Source organism: Vicia villosa, linkage group LG1 (genome assembly GCF_029867415.1).
Source record: "Vicia villosa cultivar HV-30 ecotype Madison, WI linkage group LG1, Vvil1.0, whole genome shotgun sequence".
NCBI classification, from domain to species: Eukaryota; Viridiplantae; Streptophyta; class Magnoliopsida; order Fabales; family Fabaceae; genus Vicia; species Vicia villosa.
Genome location: NC_081180.1, coordinates 203,583,276 through 203,606,707, shown reverse-complemented (window position 1 = coordinate 203,606,707; position 23,432 = coordinate 203,583,276). Strand labels below are relative to the sequence as shown.

The 23,432-nt window shown below is 36.1% G+C and overlaps 1 protein-coding gene and 1 long non-coding RNA gene across 2 annotated transcripts; one reads left to right on the top strand and one right to left on the bottom strand.

Annotated features, from left to right (window-relative positions):
- Positions 1-7,411: 7,411 nt before the first annotated feature.
- On the bottom strand, positions 7,412-13,033 carry LOC131621853 (ABC transporter B family member 9-like). Its single transcript, XM_058892898.1, has 12 exons — positions 12,686-13,033; positions 12,163-12,217; positions 11,889-12,064; positions 11,566-11,787; positions 11,236-11,474; positions 10,603-11,128; positions 10,254-10,527; positions 9,501-10,146; positions 9,194-9,422; positions 8,843-9,109; positions 8,496-8,759; positions 7,412-8,422 (listed from the first exon to the last, which is right to left on the bottom strand). The coding sequence occupies exons 1-12, from the start codon at positions 12,950-12,952 to the stop codon at positions 7,778-7,780; spliced, it is 3,810 nt and encodes a 1,269-aa protein (XP_058748881.1). The 5' UTR covers positions 12,953-13,033; the 3' UTR covers positions 7,412-7,777.
- Positions 13,034-21,093: 8,060 nt separating this feature from the next.
- Positions 21,094-22,706, top strand: LOC131644814 (uncharacterized). Its single transcript, XR_009296690.1, has 2 exons — positions 21,094-21,977; positions 22,328-22,706. It is a non-coding gene; the product is annotated as an uncharacterized LOC131644814 (long non-coding RNA).
- Positions 22,707-23,432: the final 726 nt, after the last annotated feature.

Genomic DNA, 23,432 nt, shown 5'->3' with positions numbered 1-23,432 from the left:
TTCTAAAGCTTTCCTCGTCGGACCAACATGATTGATGTATGACTAGCAATTAGGCTGGACCGCCATTGTTAGGGTTTTTGTACAATTAAAATATAATAGATATTGCCTAAGAATAGGGATACCATATAGTTACCGGAATATTCTTGATAATTCAAAGACTAGATTTCATCATAATTCGCCAAGGAATTCGGATTTAGGATGAATGTTCAAAGGTTTGCCCACTAAAGAATTATGAGCAAACATTCTTAAGAACCGGTAATTGATAAGTTAGAATTTGTTATTGAAATAAGGATTCAGAGTTGTTACATGTTAATACACACACCTACACTGGCATGTTACTCATATTTGGCCACTACCTTGGCATGTTACTCATATTTGGCCACGTTAATTTTGTACGTTTATTTGCAATTTAATTCAGAATTCTCCAAACCAAAACCCCAAGGTTTTTGTTTAATTGAATTGAAACATAACTCTATATGCATACACCTACCCTGACATGTTACTCATATTTGGCCAAGTCAATCTTTTACGTTTATTTGTAATTTAATTCATAATTCTCCAAACCAAAACCCCTAGGCTTTTGTTTAATTGAATTGAAACATAACTCTATAACACCACGCAGTCCTTGAGATCGATACTTGGGATATCTCATTATTGAAGGATAGAAAAACACTTAGAAAGGGGGGGGGGGGGGTTGAATAAGTGTAGCTTTAAAACTTGTAAGATAAAAACAGTTTGCACAATGATTTTTATCCTGGTTCGTTGTTAACTAAACTACTCCAGTCCACCCCCTTGGAGTGATTTACCTCACCTGAGGATGTAATCCACTAATCACACGAGATTACAATGGTTTTCCACTTAGACAAATTCTAAGTCTTCTAGAGTATACTGATCACAACCTGGTCACACTAGGAACAATCTGCTTAGATACCCTCTAAGACTTTCTAGAGTATTCTGATCAACAACCTGATCACTCTAGTTCTTACAACTTAATGTAAACAAATTCTAAGAGTTACAATGCTTCTAATAAAGCTATTATCACAACTGTGATTTTCTCTTAAGTTTAAGCTTAATCTCACTAATATATTACAACAGTAATGTAGTGAGCTTGATGAAGTTTGAGAGCTTTGATTTGAACAGCGTTTCAGCAAGTTGGTTCAGAGTTCGTAAAATCGTCAACCTTGCTTCTCATCAGAACTTCATATTTATAGGCGTTTGAGAAGATGACCGTTGGGAGCATTTAATGCTTTGCGTATTCCGTACAGCATTGCATTTAATGTTTCACTCTTTTGTCAACTACCTCGAGCCTTGCTTTCGCTGCGTCTACTGACGTTGCCTTTAATAGCTTTCAACGTTCCTTTTGTCAGTCAGCGTAGCCTGCCAGCTAGTACTTGCTTCTGATCTGATGTTTGTGTAAACAACGTTTGAATATCATCAGAGTCAAACAGCTTGGTGCAGAGCATCTTCTTGTCTTCTGACCTTGAAGTGCTTCTGAGCGTGATACCATGAGAACTTCAGTGCTTCTTCTTCTGATCTCAAGTCCTTCTGATGCTTCCATAGACCATGTTCTGATTCTGCTTGACCATCTTCTGATGTCTTGCCAGACCATGTTCTGATGTTGCATGCTGAACCTTCTGAGTCAGTGCTTCTTGCGCTGATTTTGTGCATACTCTTTATATAATTCCTGAAATAGAAATTGCATAGTATTAGAGTACCACATTATCTCATACAAAATTCATATACATTGTTATTATCAAAACTAACAATATTGATCAGAACAAATCTTGTTCTAACAATTATTACTACATTGGAAAATTAGTACACTTGCTAATTTACCGATCAAATTTTTGGCGCTGTTGCCGGGAACTGCCGTAATATAGAGTTTTTCTTTTAGTTCAATTAAAATTTTGTTGCTCGTCAACTAAAATTTTATTTTCAGCTTTATTATCATTTTTTATTATTCAATTTCTACTAATCTGTTCTAATCTTTGTATGCAAGGAAATCCCTCAATTTATTTATTTTTTGACGCAGAACTAGAAAGATCCTTGCACGCTAGGATCAGACAAGCTAAGCAAGCAAGACTGACAGAGTCAATCGTAGAACCGCAAATTCCAGAACCAGAAAAATAGGAAGAAGCTTATGATGATTCAGACATCGGTTCAATATCAGATACAAAGTTAGAGACAAAGATAGTAATGTGGGACCTTCAAGAAAGGCTCCTTGGAGATTATGGTGCTGCAAATATACTGGGTGCTAGACTAACAATTGTCAACCAACCGGTGAATGCTGCTAAATTTCAATTGCATCCAAGCACCATCAACCATCTTGAAAGAAAACCCTTCATCGAAAAGGTTAATGAAGATGCAAACAAGCACCGACAGAGATTTTTGACCACAAGCACTACGTTGAAAATTGACGGTCATACTGAAGTAGCGAAGAAGCTAAGGATTTTCCCTTTCACCTTACTTGAAGAGGCAGAAGAGTGGTTCTATTCTCAACCAGCGGGAAATATCACATCGTGGGAAGAGATGGAAAAGGCCTTCCTGAATGAGTATTTTCCAGCGTCAGTATTTCTACGAAAAAAGGTATGAAATTCTGAACTTCAAGTAGAAGGAGGGTGAGTCTTTAGGAGATGCCTATAAAAGATTCAAGAAGACCCTCGTGGCATGCCCAACTCACAATATGGATCAAACTGAGCATATGCACATGTTGTTAATGGTCTTAGAATTAAGACCAAACAATTGATTGATATTGCAGCCGGTGGCTCATCCAATTTTACAACAACCACTGGTATCAAAAAAATAATTAAAGCAATCGCGGCGAATGAGCATTTAAAGCTGTATGATAGGTGTGCAAGCAAACCTGAAGGAGTTATTGGTCTGAAGCTGGAAACCAATAAAATTCGGGTTGAAGATGTAATAGCTGCAGAAGTTGAAAAAAATGGAAGGCTATGAATATAGGTACACAACAGGTGGCTCAAGTTCAACAAGCTCAGCCTATCAATTGTGAAAATTGTAATGGCCCTCACCAAACTATGTATTGTTTTGCAACTCCTCAGCAGATTGAAGAGATCAAATTCTTGAGGCAGAACAATCCTTATTCTAACACCTATAATCCGGGATGGATGAATCATCCAAATTTTTACTAGAAACATCAGCAATAACAAGGTCCTCAAAAGGCAGAATAGGAAGTAGCTATCTAAAAAATTGCTGCACAATATTCTCAGTTTCAAGAAGAGACAAGAAACAACCAAAGGAACATCACAATTTCAATAAAAATTCTAGAAGTTCAAGTGGGTCAAATAGCACAACATCTCACTCTACAGGCACAAGGTACCATTCCGAGCTCAACTGTGACAAACCCGAAAAACCAAGAAAATGTCAATACATTCACAACAGATGATAACTTGGTCATAGAAGTGGATCTGGAAGTGAGAGAGAATCAGAAAGAGCCCGAAGTAGCTGCACTACCGATTAAGCCACTTGAGGAGAAAAATAAGAAGGAGGCTAAACCGATGATCAAGTTACAATTCCTCTCTAGAGTAGCAAAGAAGGATTCAAAAGAGAAATAGTTTGAGAAGTTTGCTGAACTTTTCAAAAAGCTAGAGATCAACTTACCTTTCTTTGAAGCACTTGAGAATATGCCTTTGTACAAGAAATTTATGAAAGAGGTGATTTCTAAAAAGAGACCAGTGGAAGGTAAGCCTGAAATTGTAACTGAAAAGTATGGTAGAGTCTCGCCGGAAAGGAGGATCCTAATCAAGAAGAAAGACCCTAGAGTGGTGGCAATACCTTGCACGATCAAGGACATAACATTCAAAAAGATGCTAATTCACTATGGTTCTAGTGTGAGTTTAATGCCACTGTGTATCTTCAAAAAGCTTGACATTGGAAAGATAAGCGAGAGCGAGACAAAATTGAAATTTGTTGATCACACCAATAAACAATCATATGGGATAGCTAAATATGTATCGGTAGAGATCGATAAGTTTGTCTTTCCAGTTGATTTCCACATCATGGACATTCTTGAAGATGAAGAGACTTCTATCCTTCTTGGGCGACCATTCTTGCTTACTAGTCGCTGCAATTGGATCTCGAAAAAGGGATAATAACAATAAAATCATTTGATGAGGTGACACTGAAGGTGTTGGAAGTCAAAAAGAAAGGTGGATGGGGGAATAAACAATCTTCAATTGGTATGATTAAAAGTGAGGGAGAAAGCAAAATTCCAAAACCTCTCCCAGAAAAAGTTTCAAGCATAATCTCTCAGGTGGCCTCAGTTCATGCATCTATCAAAAGTCCGAAGTTCCTTCAAGAAGTAAAGAATAAAAAGAAGAAGGAACATCAAGGTGAGGAGATCAGAGTGGGAAGTGATGTGAAAATAAAAGTGGTCCATGCTTTTCATCTTCAGGAGTTTTTGGTTACGAAAGTGACAAGCAACAAGGTTTGGAAGAGGAAGTACCCTCCATAATGAGGGTAGTGGACCGTCGAGCTATGCAACGTTAAACGAAGCGCTTCGTGGGAGGCAACCCACGCCTTGTAGTTTCTTTTTTTGGGTTGTTTTCAGGAAATAAAAAGGGGTCTCTCTGGTGAAAGATAGGAAACGACAGCTGGAGTTGCAGTACCCTCTGTGAGTCACCTCTCTCGGGCTTGTTCTGAAACATTGGGGCCAATGTTTAGTTCAAGTTTGGGGGAGGATTTACTCTTTAAATTTTTATTTTTGTGTTGCTGTTATGGTATGTGTAAAACCAAGTACATGTTCTTCCCAAATTTATCCGAAAAAAATTTCATTAGAGTTTTGATTGCAAGCGATCGGGAATAGTATATCGAGATGAAGGGATGGTTGTTTGAGGATAGGAAGTCGGAATAATGTGACAGAAAGGAGGTTTGTTTGAACACCTTTGGTTTCCTAAAAAGAGATACGAGTCCAACGTGTAGATTTGTACCATAGTGCTTGTATCCTGAGAAGTACTCCTTGAGTAGTTTATTTTGATAGTCTGGCATAATCTAGATTCACATGCAGGTATGAGTGGTTGAGAAATAAATAATGTTGGCACCAAATGATGAAAAGACGGTAACAGGTAGCCGAGACGCTAAGTTGGGTAACTCTCACCCGGTTATTCAGCCCAAAGGAGGTTGATCCCCAACGTCGTCCAAATAAGGGCAATACATAAACTGAATTTTTTTGAAAATTTCATCGTTATCTTAAATTGTTACTTATTTGGTGCCTGAAAAAATCAGAAAGCCTTGATTAGTCTCATGCATGTGATGATTATCATACATTCCATTGCCTTAATTTGATTGTCCGAATGAAAAAGGAGGAAAATCAGAAGAAAAACTTAAGTACAAAGCATAGTTGGAGAGGAATCCGAAAGGAAAGCTCAGGTTTTAGATGTTCTAGCAGAAACTCCTTGCGTCATGTGAATGTCAGACCAACTGTCTCTTGATCTATAGGAACATAAGTCTTACGTATGAGTACTGGTATGCTGTGAAGTTCATTAGCTCTTATAGTTGTTGCTTAAGGTCAAGCAACATTTTAAGTTTGGGGGAGTTTGATCAGTGATTTTTACACGTTTATTCATAGTTGATTTCTTTTGTCTTTGATTTTCTATTGTTAAGAGTTTCATTGCATTCTTCTTTATTTTATGCGTTGGTTGTGTGTTTTACTGTTTTTAGGCTCGAATGAATAAATCGGGACAAATTAGTGCAAAACTCGAGTTTTGGAAGAAGTTCAAAAATTATTCTTCAAGAGGCCTGATACAGGTGGCCGTGTTGCCTGGCACGAGCCGTGTCAGGAGGAAGGCTAGACAAGGATTCAGAAATCTTGGAAAACAGTGGCGCAACACGGGTGGCCGTGTCAGCAGACACGGGCCGTGTTGCACATCCTAGGGGCGTGGAAAAGAAATAAAGATTCCAGAAGCCCAACACGGACGGCCGTGTTGCCTGACACGGGCCGTGTTGGGTTGTGACGTTGATTTCATTGATTTTCGTGTTTTGCTCTGTAGTTGGTCTGCAAGGGTGTTTTTGGTATTTCCATCGACTTAAGTGAGTTTGCACTATTTAGATGAGTTTTCACGATTAATTAAAGGACTTATTGCCAAGAGAAGAAGACACGATTGAAGATTGGAGAAAATAAGGGTTTGGGAGAGAAGAAGATTTTCATGATCGGAAGCAACTGAAGATCAACTTTTATCCAAATTCTTGTAATGTTTCTATTCTGTATAGTATTTTCTTTGAATCCTATAAGTAGCTAAACCCCCCAATGTTAGGGGATGTCCCTAATTAACATTTGTCATGACTTTGATTTTCCAGTTTCAGTAATATCTTTGTCTTTCATATTCAATTTAATTGTACAATGTTTCTAAAGCTTTCCTCGTCGGACCAACATGATCAATGTATGACTAGCAATTAGGCTGGACCGCCATTGTTAGGGTTTTTGTACAATTAGACTATAGTAGATATTGCCTAGGAATAGGGATACCCTATAGTAACCGGAATATTCTTGATAATTCAAAGGCTTGATTTTATCATAATTCGCTAAGGAATTAGGATTTAGGATGAATGTTCAAAGGTTTGCCCACTAAGGAATTAGGAGCAGACATCCTTAAGAACAGGTAATTGATAAGTTAGAATTTGTTATTGAAATAAGGATTCAGGGTTGTTACATGTTAATACACACACCTACACTGGCATGTTACTCATATTTGGCCACTACCCTGGCATGTTACTCATATTTGGCCACGTCAATTTTGTACGTTTATTTGCAATTTAATTCAAAATTTTCCAAACCAAAATCCCAAGGTTTTTGTTTAATTGAATTGAAACATAACTCTATAATACCTCGTAGTCCTTGAGATCGACACTTCAGAATTTCTCATTATCACTACATTGACAAATTGTATTAGTACACTTGTTAATTTACCAATCATGAGCCATTAAGTTAACAGTATGGTATGAACTACTATTGTTGTGGCTCATCGTCTTGCAAGCTATTAAAGGTGCTGATATTATAGCTGTAGTGAAAAATAGCATGATTGATGAGAAGGGTAGACATGATTTGTTGATGAAGATCAATGGTGGAATTTACGCTTCATTGGTTTCTCTTCATATTAATGCATTATAGATGTTAGATAAATAGGTTTCATATATGATAATTGTAATTACAATGCTGAAATAATCCAAATTTGATGTCATATTTGCCATTTGAATTACTCGGTTAAATAAATAAATGAAATACTCAGTTAAAATTTTCTTAACTAAAATGATAAAATCAATATTTTTTTACAGTTAGGTATTAGTAACTACTATCTCTGTGAAGTTAAATTTGACAGATTACTCAACCGAAACAATAAAACCAGTTGTGCCGAATCCCTATGCAATCTGCTTCAAACAAACACAAGCCATGCAGCCAATAGATAACTTTAGTGCTTCCAACATAGAAGAGGTTGTGAGCACATCATATTGCTCTTTAAAGATTATTATCCGTATATATTTTAGTCTGCATATAATCCTAACACTCAAATCCGAATGTTTATACTTAGAATCTAAAGCAAATCCAATAGGGAAAAGTAATGAAACTCGCATCTAAGAACTAAATAATGAAAATTTACAAAATTAACAAGACAGAAGAAGAAAGAGAGCTGCTAAATGTGAATGAGAGAAAAATGTGAACATGAAAGACTAACTGCTCGCCCTTTGAATGCACTTGCTCGGACCTAGAAGAGTGGAGGAGCCAAAAAAAAGGAGTGGTAGTTTAGAAGTGGAAAATAGAAATATCTTATGATGCACTTGAATGAAGAGCTACTAAGGAAGCATAAACACCATCAGTAATCTTCATCAACACGTCATGTCTTCCCTTTTCAGCAACCACTCCATTTTTAATTACTGCTATAGTATCCGCCCCTCGAATCGTTGTAAGACGGTGAGCCACCACCACAGTAGTTCTGTTCACACTCACTTTGTCTAGAGCCTCTTGAACTATACGCTCTGACTCCGCATCAAGTGCACTTGTCGCCTCATCAAGCAAAAGTATTTTCGGGTTTTTCAGCATGGCTCTTGCAATAGCAATACGCTGCTTTTGTCCTCCTGATAGTTGTGTGCCTCTTTCCCCAACAGAGGTTTCATAACCATTTGGAAGAGAACTTATGAAGCTATGTGCATTGGCTGCTTTAGCTGCTGCAATTATCTCATCCTCGGTAGCACCTCCTTCTTTGCCATAAGCTATGTTGGCACGAATGCTTTCGTTGAAAAGAATGGGCTCTTGACCAACCAAACCCATTTGTTGCCTCAACCAGCTTAATCTGAACTCTTTGATATTCACTCCATCTAGATACACGCGTCCAGAATCAGGGTCATAAAATCTCTCTAAAAGGCTTATAACTGTTGATTTTCCACTGCCACTTTCTCCAACCAAGGCAACAGTCTGCAAGGACATATATCAACAATTTAAATAGATAACACATTCTCAATAAACTATCTTACAGCCAAAACCTTACCTTTGCAGACGGGATGCTTAGGCTTAAATCTTTGAAAATTTGAATGTGTGGCCTTGTTGGGTAATTAAAGCGAACATTTTGAAGTTCAATATTGCCAACTACTGTTGCTTGTGTTACACCCTCCTTGCTGCTGGAATCAATATCAGGTTTGCTGTCAAGAATTTCAAATATTGAAGCCGTGGAATCTCTGGCCTTGTTAGCGTCTGGTGCCAATGCACTAGACTGTGAAACGGAGATTGCTGTCATTGTTAAACAAAAGAAAACCTGCATATATTATCTTGTAAGAACCAGATCAGAATAAACATCAAGTAAAATTAAAGCATGCTAAGTTGATTGAATGATTGTACCCTGAAAACCTCTTGAAACGTTGCTTTCCCGTGTTGCACTAAAATAGATCCTATGTAGAAAGTGAAAGCATTTGTGCAATATAGGGCTAAAAAAGAGAAACCAAATCCTGCTCCACTAACAAGCCCCAAGCGAGCACCTTGTTTCTCAGGCCCTAAACATTTTTTCTTGTACATGTCCATCACCTTTGATTCTGCACAAAATGATGCAACAGTTCTTATGCTACTAACAGCATCATTTGCCACTTGACTCGCCTCTTCATACATCACCTAGATAGATAAGAGAAAAAAAAATCTCATGATTCCCATAATGTATAATTTCCGCAATGTAATTGACAAAACTGCAAAACTAACCTTGGCATCAGCACTGAATCCTTTAAGAAACTTCATCTGAACGAATCCTTGCATAAGAACCATAGGTGACACAGCCAAAACTATAAAAGCCAGAATCCAATTAGCAGTGAATGCTATAACTAGACCAGCGGTGATCGTTGATAGGTTTTGCACAACAAGGGCCAATGTGTCACCAACAAGACTTTTCACAGTTGAAGCGTCGGTAGATAACCTTGCACCAACTGCACCACTGCAAGGTGATTCATTTCTTTCAGTTTCATAAGTAGAAGAATCAATACATACTTGTTAAAAGACATTTTGAACATACCTTGAATTTGCAGGATCGTCAAACCATCTAATTTCTTGGTGCACAATCTTTTCAAATGTCAATGAACGGACTCTTTCAATAAGTTTTCCACCAGCAATCCCAAAGAAGTAATTCTGCAGTGGGAAAACCACTAGAGTAACCAAACCCAAACCTACATATAGAAGTGCCCATAGCCTGGACTCTTTTCTCTGCTGGTCTGGAGGTTTAAAAAACATACTAATGACTGATGAAAACAAGAGGCCAAATATAGGGAACACGACACCATGTATTATTGCAGCAATGCTTCCAAGCAGTATGACAGGAACCTCAGGTTTGTTCAACTTGGCCAAACGCATTAGAGGTACCCTTTTGGGCTTTTCCTTATTATCAAGTTGACCTTGTTCAATATCCGCCTCTTTTAATTCTCCAGACAAGCCTCTATGTGACTGAGAATGTCGAAGACTCGCTGATGATGTTTGGCTTATTGATCTCATAAAAGAGTGTCTTTGGGTGGAAGATCTAGCCATGTGACTTTCTATATTTAAACAGTCACCTGACTTATCTGCTTCAGATGTTCTGCTACCTTCAGCTTCTTTTTCTCCTTCTTGTAGACGAATAAGTTGAGAATAAGCACCGTAAGCATCCATGGTTAACTCTTTATGAGTTCCTACAGAAAAAAAAAAGAAAAAAAAAGCATGCAAAAGTGAATACAGTATTCTAAGAGGTAGCATAATTGGTTCTGCATGCTAAAATTATTATGTGTCACTGTATAACCTCTCTCTACGATTTTTCCCTGATGAACTACTGCTATTGTGTCAGCATTTCTGATAGTTGTCAAGCGATGTGCAACGACAACAGTAGTCCTTTTTAATATAATTTTTTCCAAGGCTTCTTGAACAATACGTTCAGACTCAGCATCCAATGCACTTGTTGCTTCATCAAGAAGCAGGATTCTCGGGTTCTTCAATATTGCTCTCGCGATCGCAATTCTTTGCTTTTGACCGCCAGAAAGTTGAGTACCATTTTGCCCTGCCATGGTGTCAAGGCCCTGCAAACACAAAATTCCACATCATTTTCATTAACTTGAATCAAACGCGATCAAAGTTTTCAATATTATACACACCTGAGGCAGTTTGTCAATGAACTTTTTGGCATTAGCAAGTGTTATTGCTGCTTTTATCTCCTCATCAGTTGCACCTTCTTTCCCATATGCTATATTCTCTCTGATACTAGTAGTAAACAAGATCGGCTCTTGACTAACCAACCCAATCTGTTCCCTTATCCATTTAAGCTGCAAATTCTTCAAATTCACACCATCTATAAGTACTTCTCCAGCATCAGGATCATAGAATCTTTCCAATAAACTGATTACAGTAGACTTTCCACTTCCACTTTGACCCACCAAAGCAGTAGTTGTGCCACTAGGAACAAACAATGAGAATCCAGCAAATATCTGCACATCTGGCCTTGCAGGGTATCTAAAGTAAACATCTTTGAGTTCAATATCTCCCTTTATGTCCTCCAAGACAACACCACTTGTGTCATATGCATCAATTTTCGGCTTTCTTTTAATCGTCTCAAACATTTTATAAGCTGCTGCTTGTCCTGCAGCAAATGCATTTATGCATGGGGATGCTTGACCTAGTGCCCTGTCAATCAACGAAAATTCATCAAACAAAAATCTTATGCCTAAAACAATGTCATATCAATCAATATCCATGCAATTTATTCAATCATGTACCAATGCGTTACTTACATGCCACCAGTCATAAGAGCTATGATCACAGTAATGACACTTCCACCGTTATATCCTTTCTCAATAACTAGTTTGGAACCATACCACATGGCAAGTCCATAAGTGCAGAAGACGATTAACAGAAGCGTTCCCATTCCTAATCCTGAGACTATCCCTTGGTGAACTGTTGTAGTATAAGCAACTTTTATCTTGTTATTATATCTCTCTATGGCTTTTTTCTCACCAGTAAAAGATGCAACCTAACCAAATTTCAAAGTAAAGTTTTAAGACAATGAAAAATACAAACTCAACTTAATCATTCAATGTTTATAATTTGATGAAGTGTCTTACTGTTCTTATGGCTCCAACTGTTTGATCAACGACATTTCCTGCTTCTGCATAAGCAATCTGTCCGCGGCTTGACATTTTAGACATCAGCATGGACATGAAACCACCAGCAAGAATAACACAAGGCATACATGCAAGTAAAACTACAGCTAGACGCCATCCTTTTATAAACGCGATCACAAAGCCACCAAAAAAATTTGAAGCAAGCTGAACAAACTTCCCAACCTGTCATAATTATAACATATATTTGTCAATAGTCTCACTTCATTTCCACCGAAAACATGGAAGATCATGGTTCATGACACTTTTATTCATAAATTTTATACCTTTTCTCCCATTGCATCTTGAATGAGAATTGTGTCACCAGACATTCTACCAATTACCTCTCCTGTGTTTGTTTCAGTGTCGAAAAACGCAATATCCTGTTTCAATATTGTTTTCAAGTACAAACTACGAATCCTCGCAGCTTGTCTTTCTCCAGTCACCATCCAACATGATACCTCTACAGCATGCAACCAAAAATAAACCCTTATCATCAAAATTAATTCAAGAACTACTCTCCAACAAAATAAATAAGCAACAAAATGCGGTTGGTCTTACGTAGAAATGATGCTATTCCAGCCCCAGCAGCCAGGTAAACAAATAACAATGATACCTGAAATTTGAATTGAAATTTGAAGTGAGTTAAAGTATCATAATCCATTTTGGTAACAAATATCTGAATTTTTTCGTTCTAAACCCTAGAGTTTTTTCGAACCGAAGTTCATTGATTACTAGAGTATGCAATTTCAATTTGTATAAAGTGGACACATAATTAGTAAAAATAAATCATATATTACTATATTAGGTTATTTATTTCATTGAGTGAAAATGCCGCATAATAAGAAAGTTAGCAGCTACTAATTATATATTCACCATGCATGTATTGTTTTGGAAAAAACCTAAAATATAATTATTCTTTTATGATTCTAACATGAATTTTGATCGTTAAAATTCCAAGAATTTGGCTTCATAATTACTTGATAATTATATTACGTTAACAACAACACATGCATAAACGTAACGTACATTAATTTGTACCAAAAAATGGATTGAAAGAGACCATGCAATAATATGCATATACCTTAGAAACTTGTTTAACGATGGCTGATGGATCAGAACCACCAAAAGCATTGATGAGTTTCCCAAAGATAAGTGTCATGAGAGGCTGAGACAAACCATTAGCCACGGCAGCGATAGTGCCAATGATCATCAGTGTTACATCGAGACGATCCGCGAAATTGAAGAGCTTGTAAAATGGAACTTTTTGATTGGCTTTGTTATCTTTGATTTCATGGTTTTGTGTTGATGATGGTGAAGAATTGTCGTGTACCTCAGTGGTGCGTGCCATCACTGTTAATTTGTTTGCATTCCAGATCTCAACTCAGTTGAAAACCCTATATATGTATGTATCTTTAGGTCTCGTAGAAATAGGAAATTCTGTTAGAATTTAAAAATATGAGCTCAAGGGTTTTCAAAAATATTTAACAACTAATCATAATGTTATTTAACAAATTTATAATTATAAGTTGTTAGTTTATATCTACTACATCTTGTTTATAACATAACTAACTATAATAAGTTATAATAATTATAAATATATATATATATATATATATATATATATATATATATATATATATATATATATATATATATATATATATATATATATATATATATATATATATATATATATATATATATATATATATATATATATATATATATATATATATATATATATATATATGAGGGTTATATTTACTCCAGCAGTAAATTATTAATCTAATGGTTAAAAATAATAAGTAATAGTTTTCTCTCTCCACATTTAATTACTTATTGTTTTTAACTACTAGATTGAAAAAAATCAATGGTCTAGATTTGGAGTAAGTTATAATAACTTACTCTTGGAGTAAATATAACCCTCCTCTAACACCAATATGTCAAACTTTACTAACATAACTTAGTAACATGATACTTTTGATAATTCTTCACCCCATGCCCATATAATAAAATCCATTGTTGGATTGAAAGTTGTTATTATATAAATCCCCGTCGATCTGTAAAATTTCACATCAATAAAAAATCATTTGATACGTAAAAGGGAATAATCAAAACTAACGGTTTTCATGAAGTTTTCTAAGACGTTAGTTTTTATGCATCTCGTTGACATGTCATATGATTTTCAATTGATGTTAAATTTAAAGACATGATCTATATAATAATAGCTTTCAATCCAACAGTGGATTTTAGTATACGAACATGGAATAAAGAGTTATCAGATGTGTCATGTTACTAAATTTGACACTTTGATGTCATTTGATCATGTGTGTGTATATATATATGGTTAAATGCACCTTAAGTACATGTTACTAAAATACACCTTCATAAAAATAAATAGGTGTATTATAACAAATTTTCGTGGAATTTGCTACAACATACCTACTTATTTTTATGAAAATGTGTTTTAGAAAATTTTAAATAAAAAGTCTTTAAATGTACTTTAAGGTATATGTTGATAAAATAAATCTTAATAAAAATAAATGAGTCTATTGTAGCGAAATATATATATATATATATATATATATATATATATATATATATATATATATATATATATATATATATATATGGGACCGGCCCAAGGGCCAAGCTACCAAAGTTAGGGCTATAGGCCTCAAAAGTATGGGCTTAAAAAATGTCTCAATTTTTTTATTTAATTATAAAATTATATAATGACACAAGTTACATATATTATTGTAGTTGATTTGGTAAAATATATGTCTCTTTTTCTTTTGGTCTCGAGTTCAACTCTTAACAACCACAAAATTAATATTATAAAATACATTTGAAAGGCCTCACTTTAAAATTTGTTTTAGGTCTCTAAATGGGTTGGGTCGGTCATTAATATATATATATATATATATATATATATATATATATATATATATATATATATATATATATATATATATATATATATATATATATATATATATAGAGAGAGAGAGAGAGACACACACTAGTATGAAACTCGTGTTGTCGCACGGTCTGGTCGGGATTTCACATTACATGTATCTAATTCTGACTGACAAAGTTCCTTTATATATATATATATATATATATATATATATATATATATATATATATATATATATATATATATATATATATATATATCAAACATTTATGCAATAACTTGTATCTCATAGATACATTCACATTTACCCGTGAATTCAGATGAATTAACAAACCCCAGTTAAATCCAAATGAGTTAATTCTAAAAATTTATTGAACCTATTTTAGATATTATTGAAGAAACGAAAAACACAATAAGGGGGGTTGGATTGGGTTTTTGAACAAATTAATAACTTATGACACGTTTGGTTATCCTGGTTTGTTTGAACTCAAACTACTCCAGTCTACCCTATTAAGGTGATTTCTCGTCTCTCTTACGAGGTCTTAATCCACTAATCAAAACGATGATTACAAAATCTCTTAAACTATTGTTTAAGTCTTTTCAAGAACACTACAATCCAGTTTTCTCAAGGTAACACTTATACGATTACAATTTTGTGTATTTAAAGATTTGCTTCTAATAAGCTATATCTCAATTGTGACGTTTACACAAATTTAAGCATAATATACAAATGTGAATAAGCAAGAATGATAAAAGATTTAGAGCTCTTGAATTCGTGCGTGCGTGCATGAGTTCGTTTCTTTTTTCTTCACCGATGTCCTCTTTATATAGGGTGAGCTTTTTGATCCGTTAAGAGACATATTTTCTTGTTTTGGAATGTTGATGAAATGTTGGTTAATGCTATTTCCAAAAATGACGATTATGTCCGCTGTAATTAATTTCTAGCCATTACTAAATGATCTTGCATTGTCGATTGTAATGGTATATGATCATCGGAGTATTCTTTGCAGCTTGTTGGTGCTTGAAGCGTTTTAAGTATTAGAGTTTATGACCTTTCTTATTTGTCTTCAGAACATCTTGTTCTTGTAAACTTCCTTCGATTTCTAGAACTTCTTGTGTACTTCTCTCAACGTCTAGAGCTTCTTATTCTTGTAAACTTCTCTCAATGCAGCCTTCTGTTTCTGAGATATCACTGTCTAGAACTTCTTATTCTCGTAAACTTCTCTCAATGCAGCCTTCTGCTTCTGAGAAATCACTTTTACATTCTTCAGAAATTTTGCAATTTAAACGATACGATTAGAACCAAACTATGTTCTAACAATCTCCCCCTTTTTGATGATGACAAAAACTCATATATTTTGAATTAATAAATAATAACATAATTAACATAAAGTCTCCCTGTGAGTTGAATACTCAGATAATATTAATTCTTCCCTGATTGGAGTCTTTATCTTTAGTTGGAAGTTCTGATAGCTTTTGTATAAAAGTTTTCATGGAGCTTTTAAGAATTCTTTCGAGTAGTTTTCCTGTTCTTTCAATCAAATAATACGTATTTTATGTTATATTAAAATGTTTGAGACGTTTTCTCTGTGAGCTGTTATGATTCAAAATATTTTACTTTTCTCCCCCTTTTTGTCAATAATAAAAAAGAATATTAACAAAAAACAGAAACTTCATTGATGAGAACAAGGGAAATACATGAGAACAAGAAAAACAAAAGAAAACAAGAACAAAATCTAGAAGGCAAAAACTTCACAGCTTTCATCAAATAGAACATCTTTATTTGAAAAGTCTGCTCTGCGAAGGATATCAACGACTTCAGCGGATTCAAATAAAGCGGATAGAACACGTCCATAGGGGACGAAGAAGTTTTGAACGGATCTGAAAGCCAAAATGGATTCCTTCAAATGATTGAATATAATAGCTGGGAGATTTACTGGACGCACTTTTTGAAGACGTTGAATGAGAAACCGATCCCTTGAAGACACGACATTGCAAAACTCTCCTCTAGGATGCAAGTTAGTAAGGACAAACCGAAACTAGATTTTTGCAGAAGGTGACAGAAAATCTGGATTGTTGAGAAAGCGTCTAGAAGAACTGCTAAGATTTCCTGGAACAACATAGGCATTCCAGAAACCAAAGGTCGCGTGACTTGCAGAGGCTGGATCAGAGGGACAAGCAATAGTTTCAGCAAAGGTGGATTGAGTGATTATGAAGGGAATACCATAGATTATAGAAGTGATGCAATTACCATCACTAGTAACAAAAGTATAAATCCAGAAGTTTTTACAAGGTTAGAGAAAATGGGACCACGAAGAATAGCAGTATACCCAGCCCATCCTTGTTTTTCTAAGCAAGAGTTGAAATGGTCATTGCCGTTTTTAAGACTAAGGCGTTTCTCATTAATGACCTGAAGCAAACTGGAATCACTCCAAAGGGTTTGAGCAGTCATAGAGAAAAAAATACTCGAAAGGAAGCAAAAAAGATTAGGGTCGAGGAATAAGAGAAGTTTACAGATATAACAAGTATAAATAGCAAGAGGAAGTAACGGAAAAGAAGATTTGGAAACAAGAGCATTAATGAGCAAGATTCTCAAGACACTTATAATTATGAGAAAGAACAATTAGCCCATTGGAAACGCGCAAAAGAAAGAGGATATAATGATTTAGAGACAGAGGGATAGCGTAAAAAATCTTAAAAACAGTTACCGAAGTGACTCGTGCCTCAATGTGTCAACTCAAACGATTTAGCCATTCAGATTCTGAATACGTGTTTAGCCTCAGAATGTGATCACGCGTTTAGGTTTGACAGTTGTTGATTTAGTGAACTGCATGATATAAACTTAAGCATTTTTCAGATCTTCTGGCTTAGAGAAACATTTAATCAGATGTTCACAAATAACGGAAACCAAAAATAAACATATAAGAATTTCGTTTTCATTCTGGACATAATTTCATACTGATATTCTTCAGAATGAAATTAAACCTATCTTCTGAAGGAGTGAAAAACACTTAGAAATGGGGGATTGAATAAGGGTTGTTTCTTTTTGGCAAATAAAATAATGAACACAATTATTTTTATCCTGGTTCGTTTGAACTCAAACAACCTCTACTCCACACTCACAGGTGATTTACCTCCACTGAGGATTTAATCCACTAATAAAAAATGATTACAATGGTTCTCCACTTAGATCAACCTCTAAGTCTTCTTGAGTCTACAGATCACAACTTGATCACTCAAGGAATTTTGGTTTAAAATATATGATTAAATACAAGTGATTTTTCTCTTAAGCTTAAGTTCTATAACTCACTAAGATAACAAAAGTATGTAAGCTTGAAGATGAAGTTTGCTTGCTTTAATCAAGAGTTTTTGCGTGAGAAGGAATCAGAGTGTGTTCTTAGTTTGTAACGTAAGCTGTGGGCTTTTACTTGGACAGACTTGTTCCTTTTATAGGCGCGAGAATGTGACCGTTGAACAGTTCTGCATTTAATGCTTTGCGTAAACAGTACAATGCTGCATTTAATGTTTCATGCTTTTGTTAACTGCCTCGAGCCTTGCATTAACTGCTACTTCTGACTTTGCCTTTTGTAGCCATACTTCCAACGTTCCTTTTGTTAGACACACAGACTAGCCTTTCTAGATTTTCATCATTTGCTTCTGTTCTGGAATCAGACTTTGTGATTTGCTTTGTTCATCAGAGTTTCCAGTGTTTGGTGCAGATCAGAACAGCGCATCAGACATTGGAAGTTCTTTTGAGAGTGATACCTTTCAGAGCTTGCTTCTCATAGACATGTTCTGACAAATTCAAGACCATCTTGTGATGTCTTCAAGGTCATGTTCTGATGTGGTCATCCAGAACATCTGGGTCAGAGCATCTGAAGGATGAAACGTTGCATACTTTTTTATACTTTTCCTGAAATGTAAAATGTAATCTATTAGAGTACCACATTGTCTGATACAAAATTCATATCTAATGTTATAATCAAAACTAGAAAATATGATCAGAACATTTCATGTTCTAACAATCTCCCCCTTTTTGATGATGACAAAAACATACAGAATTGATATGAATTTGTATCCAGAATAAAAGATGAAAACAAAATGATAGCACAATGCAAATAATCAGAGCAAGTTAAATCAACCCCCTGAGATTAATAATCTCCCCTGAAATAAATACCAGATGAATTTACTATAAAAAGACTTTGTCGCTACCGCAAAAATTAACAGAGTCGCCACTAACATATTTATCCTAAAAAGGAAGGGAATGCCAGCAAACCACAGAACAAAACAACGGTCTCACGACCAGAGAAAAGGGTAAGGGAGTCGGTTACGCGAGGGGAAGGTGTTAGCACCCCACGCGCCCATCGTACCCGATGGTATCCACGCTTGTGTCTAAAACTATGGGTGTGTAATAAGTCTACGCTAATCTGGACTAAAATGAATGCAGAATGTAGGGAAAAGAAAGGATTGTGCTCGCACGGGCCCTACCCCGCTGCCTACGTATCTGTTTTGCAGAATCAGAGCTACCGTAGCTCGGCTAACTAATTTCTGTTTGTTTTGTGTTTTTTAGGTGGACAAGTTACATTCACACTCCGCTGCTCGACCTTTGGAGACTTATGCTGGGAATGGAGCGGAAATAACAAGCTCTTAAGAAAAGAAAATCAAAGAGTGTGGTTTGTGTTTTAAAGAATGCATGAGGAAAACCTAAGCTAAGGGGGAAAGCCTGCTACCTATGTTATCATACAAAGGGTACAAGTCTAAACTAAGCTAGCAACCTACGGGGAAAAGGCGAAAGCAAACAATAATATCACACAAACGAGCTCCGCCCGTAAAGCAAACAAACCAACGGCACTGGCCGAATGGTAGAAAAGCGGTCCCGCCATAGCCAAGGGGAGAGAATCACCCGAGTCAACCAAGCATTAGACCTCGCGAAAATGATCGGGCCATAGGAAAGAGGAGCGGATCCCTCTCAGCAACCAAGCCGTCACGGATCTGAAAGGAAAACGGTGCGTGCGTACACCGAGCATCAACGTCGAGCAACGCGAGCTATAGGAAATGCGGGGGTCCGGCTGCATGAACCCTTTTCTTGACATACTCGATAACATGATCTTGTGCAGGTTCAGAAGCGAGCCACACGTAGCGTGCGCATACTGAATAGACTCGATGAGACTAGGCGGGGGTTGATTGCTAACCCTTTCCGCATGCCTTCCAAGAGGACTTAACGGAGTGCCATATTGGACTTATTACACCGTGACTCCCTGCCGCAAAGCACAAACATAACACACCAACAAAAACAGAGCCTCTTTTGAGGACTTGGCCAGATGCATGTCTAAGTCCTACTTCTCATGTTAAAGGATAATGCGGAAAGTGATAAAAGGGACAAAGAGACAATACCGAATGAATAGAAAATCCGCAATGAGCTAGCGAACGTAAGCAGAGAAGTCCAGAATACTTCGCGTAAGCCATCATCAAGCAAAGCAAGTCAGAAAGCGTCGTCATGAAAATAAATCACGAGCGACATGTGGTACACGTCGAGCATAACCACACGAGCAACCTGCAAGAGAAACAATCCAGACAATACAAGAGTATACATCTCAATGAATGAGAGATCAGGTGACTGGCATCGGAAATAGGTTCGTGTCCCACAAAAATAGTGGAACACGACGCAAATCAAGTCGTATGACAAATCGCACTGGAAGCGAATTCGTGTCCCACAAATAAAGTGGAACACGAAGCAAGTCGGATCACAATTGAAGGCTCTCTCGAAGTATCTCGCACATCTCAGCAAACAAATCAATAGTAACAAGGAAGCACGCTATAGAAAATACTAGCAATTAAGTTCTAATTAAATCCTAAACAAAAATCTAACAAAACTAAATTGTTTTTTATGGCATTTCAACTAAAACTAAAATAGAACTATGTAAGAAAACAATTAAAGTTTAACAAGCAAAAGATTACATTTTTTTTATTATTATCTCTTTTATCAATGCGAGAAATCTAATCAAACATAATATTTTTCATGGTATTTTATCAAAGAATTAAAACTAAACAATATAACAAAACATCTAAATTCTAACAAGCAAGATATTACATGTTTTTATTCATTTTTTATCATGCAAAAATCTAAAGAAATAGGAAACCAAAACTAGTTAAAATAACTAATTCTAATATGAATTAAAATGAAACAGAGGGGTGTATTGCTGGAAATTAGGTGCAGTAGCAAGGGGCGCAGGGCCCAAGGGATTGAGGCCCAAAGAACTTGTTTTTGTAAACCAGAAAAATGGAAAGAGGCGCAGCATGGGCCATATGGGGGTGCAAACAGAAACAAGGGCGCTGAAGGCCCAAGAGGTATTGTTTTTTGTTATCATTCTTCAACACCAAAAATTATGGTGTATAGGGGTCGAAGGGAGGTGCATTCGGCGCTAAATTGGCCCAAAGATTCAACAATTGATCCATCATCACAGCTTATTTGCAAATTTGACTATTCAGATTCAATTAGTGGTCCATTAATCTCAATTAATCACAACTAATCAAGTAACTCAATTAATATCAAACAATTATGATTAAACAATAATGAAAATAGAAAAGAGGGATTAGGTTTGTTACTTGTGACCTCTGGTTTTTCATCGAAGCTTTTTCCCCTCTCCTCACAATGAAAATCGGCGGCGACGGCGTCAGCCTTCTCTGATCAGAAAAAACTCACAGCGCCGCCGTGAAACGTCCGGCCACGTCCTCCTCTCATTACATCTCCTCGCCTTGATCTCACCTCTCGATTCTCCTTTCATTTTAATCCGATCTCTCTCTCAATTTTAGACACCGGTACACCGGTCACATCATCTTCTCCGACGGTGCTTCGTGACTTCGAGCATGATTCGTCGTGTCTGCTGATGTGGTAAGGTACTAAGATGAAGATCGAACAGAGATGATGATGGAGTGTTGAAGATTGGTGATATGCTCTTCGCGGCAGAAAATTGTTACGACAAAGATTGAAGTTCATGTACGCTTGTTGAAGAGAGTATGTTGAAGAGAGTATGAAGATGTTGTCAGATTTGTTCAACTGAAGAGAGTGCGATTGTTGATGACGATTATCTCAAATTTTGGTGTGATGAACGTTGTCGAAGTTATGATGTTACGTTGCAGAATTTGCGAACAAACTGAGATTGAAGAGGTTGAATCTTCTGCAGAATCGGTGAAGGTCGATGAAGAGGTTCTTAAGGTGAAGAACGATGAACGGAGGGATCTTTCTTCTGTTTTTACGTGAAGATGATGATTATCTGATTTAACAGGCTGCGTGATGAAGATGAAGATGAAGATCGTTGATAATATGCGTCGTGACGTGAAGTTGAGGCGATGATGATGATGATGTGATGAAGGTTGAAGTCTGAATTCCAGAAGATTTTTGGGAGAGTGTGGAGAAGATGAAGAAGATTCGAGAAAAGCTTGTTACGTTTCGGTTAGAGTTTGTTATGTTTCTCTCTTTTCCGATTCTGAATTTTTCTGAGTTTTTTGTTCTCCAATTTCTGTTATGAACTCTCTTTCATTTTCTGTTCTCCAATTTCTGTTATGAACTCTCTTTCATTTTCTGTTACTCTCTCCTTTTCTGAATTGCTGCTATCAATCTTTTTTTGTGAGCCTTCTGATTTTCTGTGAATCCCTCTTTTTTCAACTCTATTTCCTTCTGATATCTTTTGATACTGTTCTGGTTTTTTACGAACCGGTTTCAATTGGCATGGTCGGTTTATTTAGGTTCTCTTGCAGCTGGTTTTGAGTTTATTGAATCGATTTCTTGTGGGAATTATGCAGGTAGAGTTTGCGATACGAAACCAGTTTTGACTGTGGTTCAATTTTTTGTTATGCAAACATCTGTAGGTTCGGTTTATGCAAGGATTGGTTTTGGATTCTGTTGAACCTATACAAGTGGCGGGTCGGTACCATTGGTTAGCAAGATACAACAACTCTTTGAAGATTTGGGATTTGACTTTTGAAATTGGTGTATGGATATTGTATTGTATTCTTGAATGGATGTTTGGGATGTAATAAAGATATTTGGATTTTGAATATGATTTTTGTATAATTTTTGTAATGAAGTGGGCTTTGTAATTTGAATGTCAAACTTTTCTTTTGTAGACCAATGACCCATGGAACAGATGAAACTTGACTTAATGATGAATACTTGCATGAAGATTATAATGAATTCTAATCTTGTAACTTGCATCCAAAATAAATCCACGCAACTACTTAAGAACCTTCCGTTCACTCTGATTATCTTTGAACTTAAATCCACTTCATGTTTCAAAGAACAAATTCCAATCAACTCGCATTTTCAATGAAATTCTTTATAATTTTCTTCAATTTTCGAGTGACGAAATAAACGTCTTTAATAACTTATAGCTCAAATAAAGAGGGCAAATTTTGGTGTGCAACAGACTTCCCTGAGTATTTTCCATTTCAGAAGAGACTTTACAGTTGAGCTTCATTTGAGGATGATTCAGAGGATCTAGGTATTTTCAGGGATTCTGGGTTATCTGTTGATACAGTTTTAGAACTAATAACAGGTACATAATCAGAAATAGAAATACCTGAAGTTTTCTTCTTCTTCTTAGCTTTCTTTGTGGAAGGACCTTCTCCTACAGTCTTTCTCTTCTTGGGACCTTTCTGAACATGCAGAGAGGGGAGAGTTCTGCTGTGCAGCCATGCTGGATCAAACTCTGAGTTATCCTTCAAGCAGGACTCCAGATAGAAGAGAACAACTTTGGGATGTGTAACACCCTTCTAAATACCCCGAAAACATAGTACAAAAATCAGAGTTAAACATGAATTCAAGGGCGTCACAATTTAAAACAATTATACATTCCAGGTGTAATCATACTCTACTGAGAAAACAACATGTAATTAATCCAAACTCATG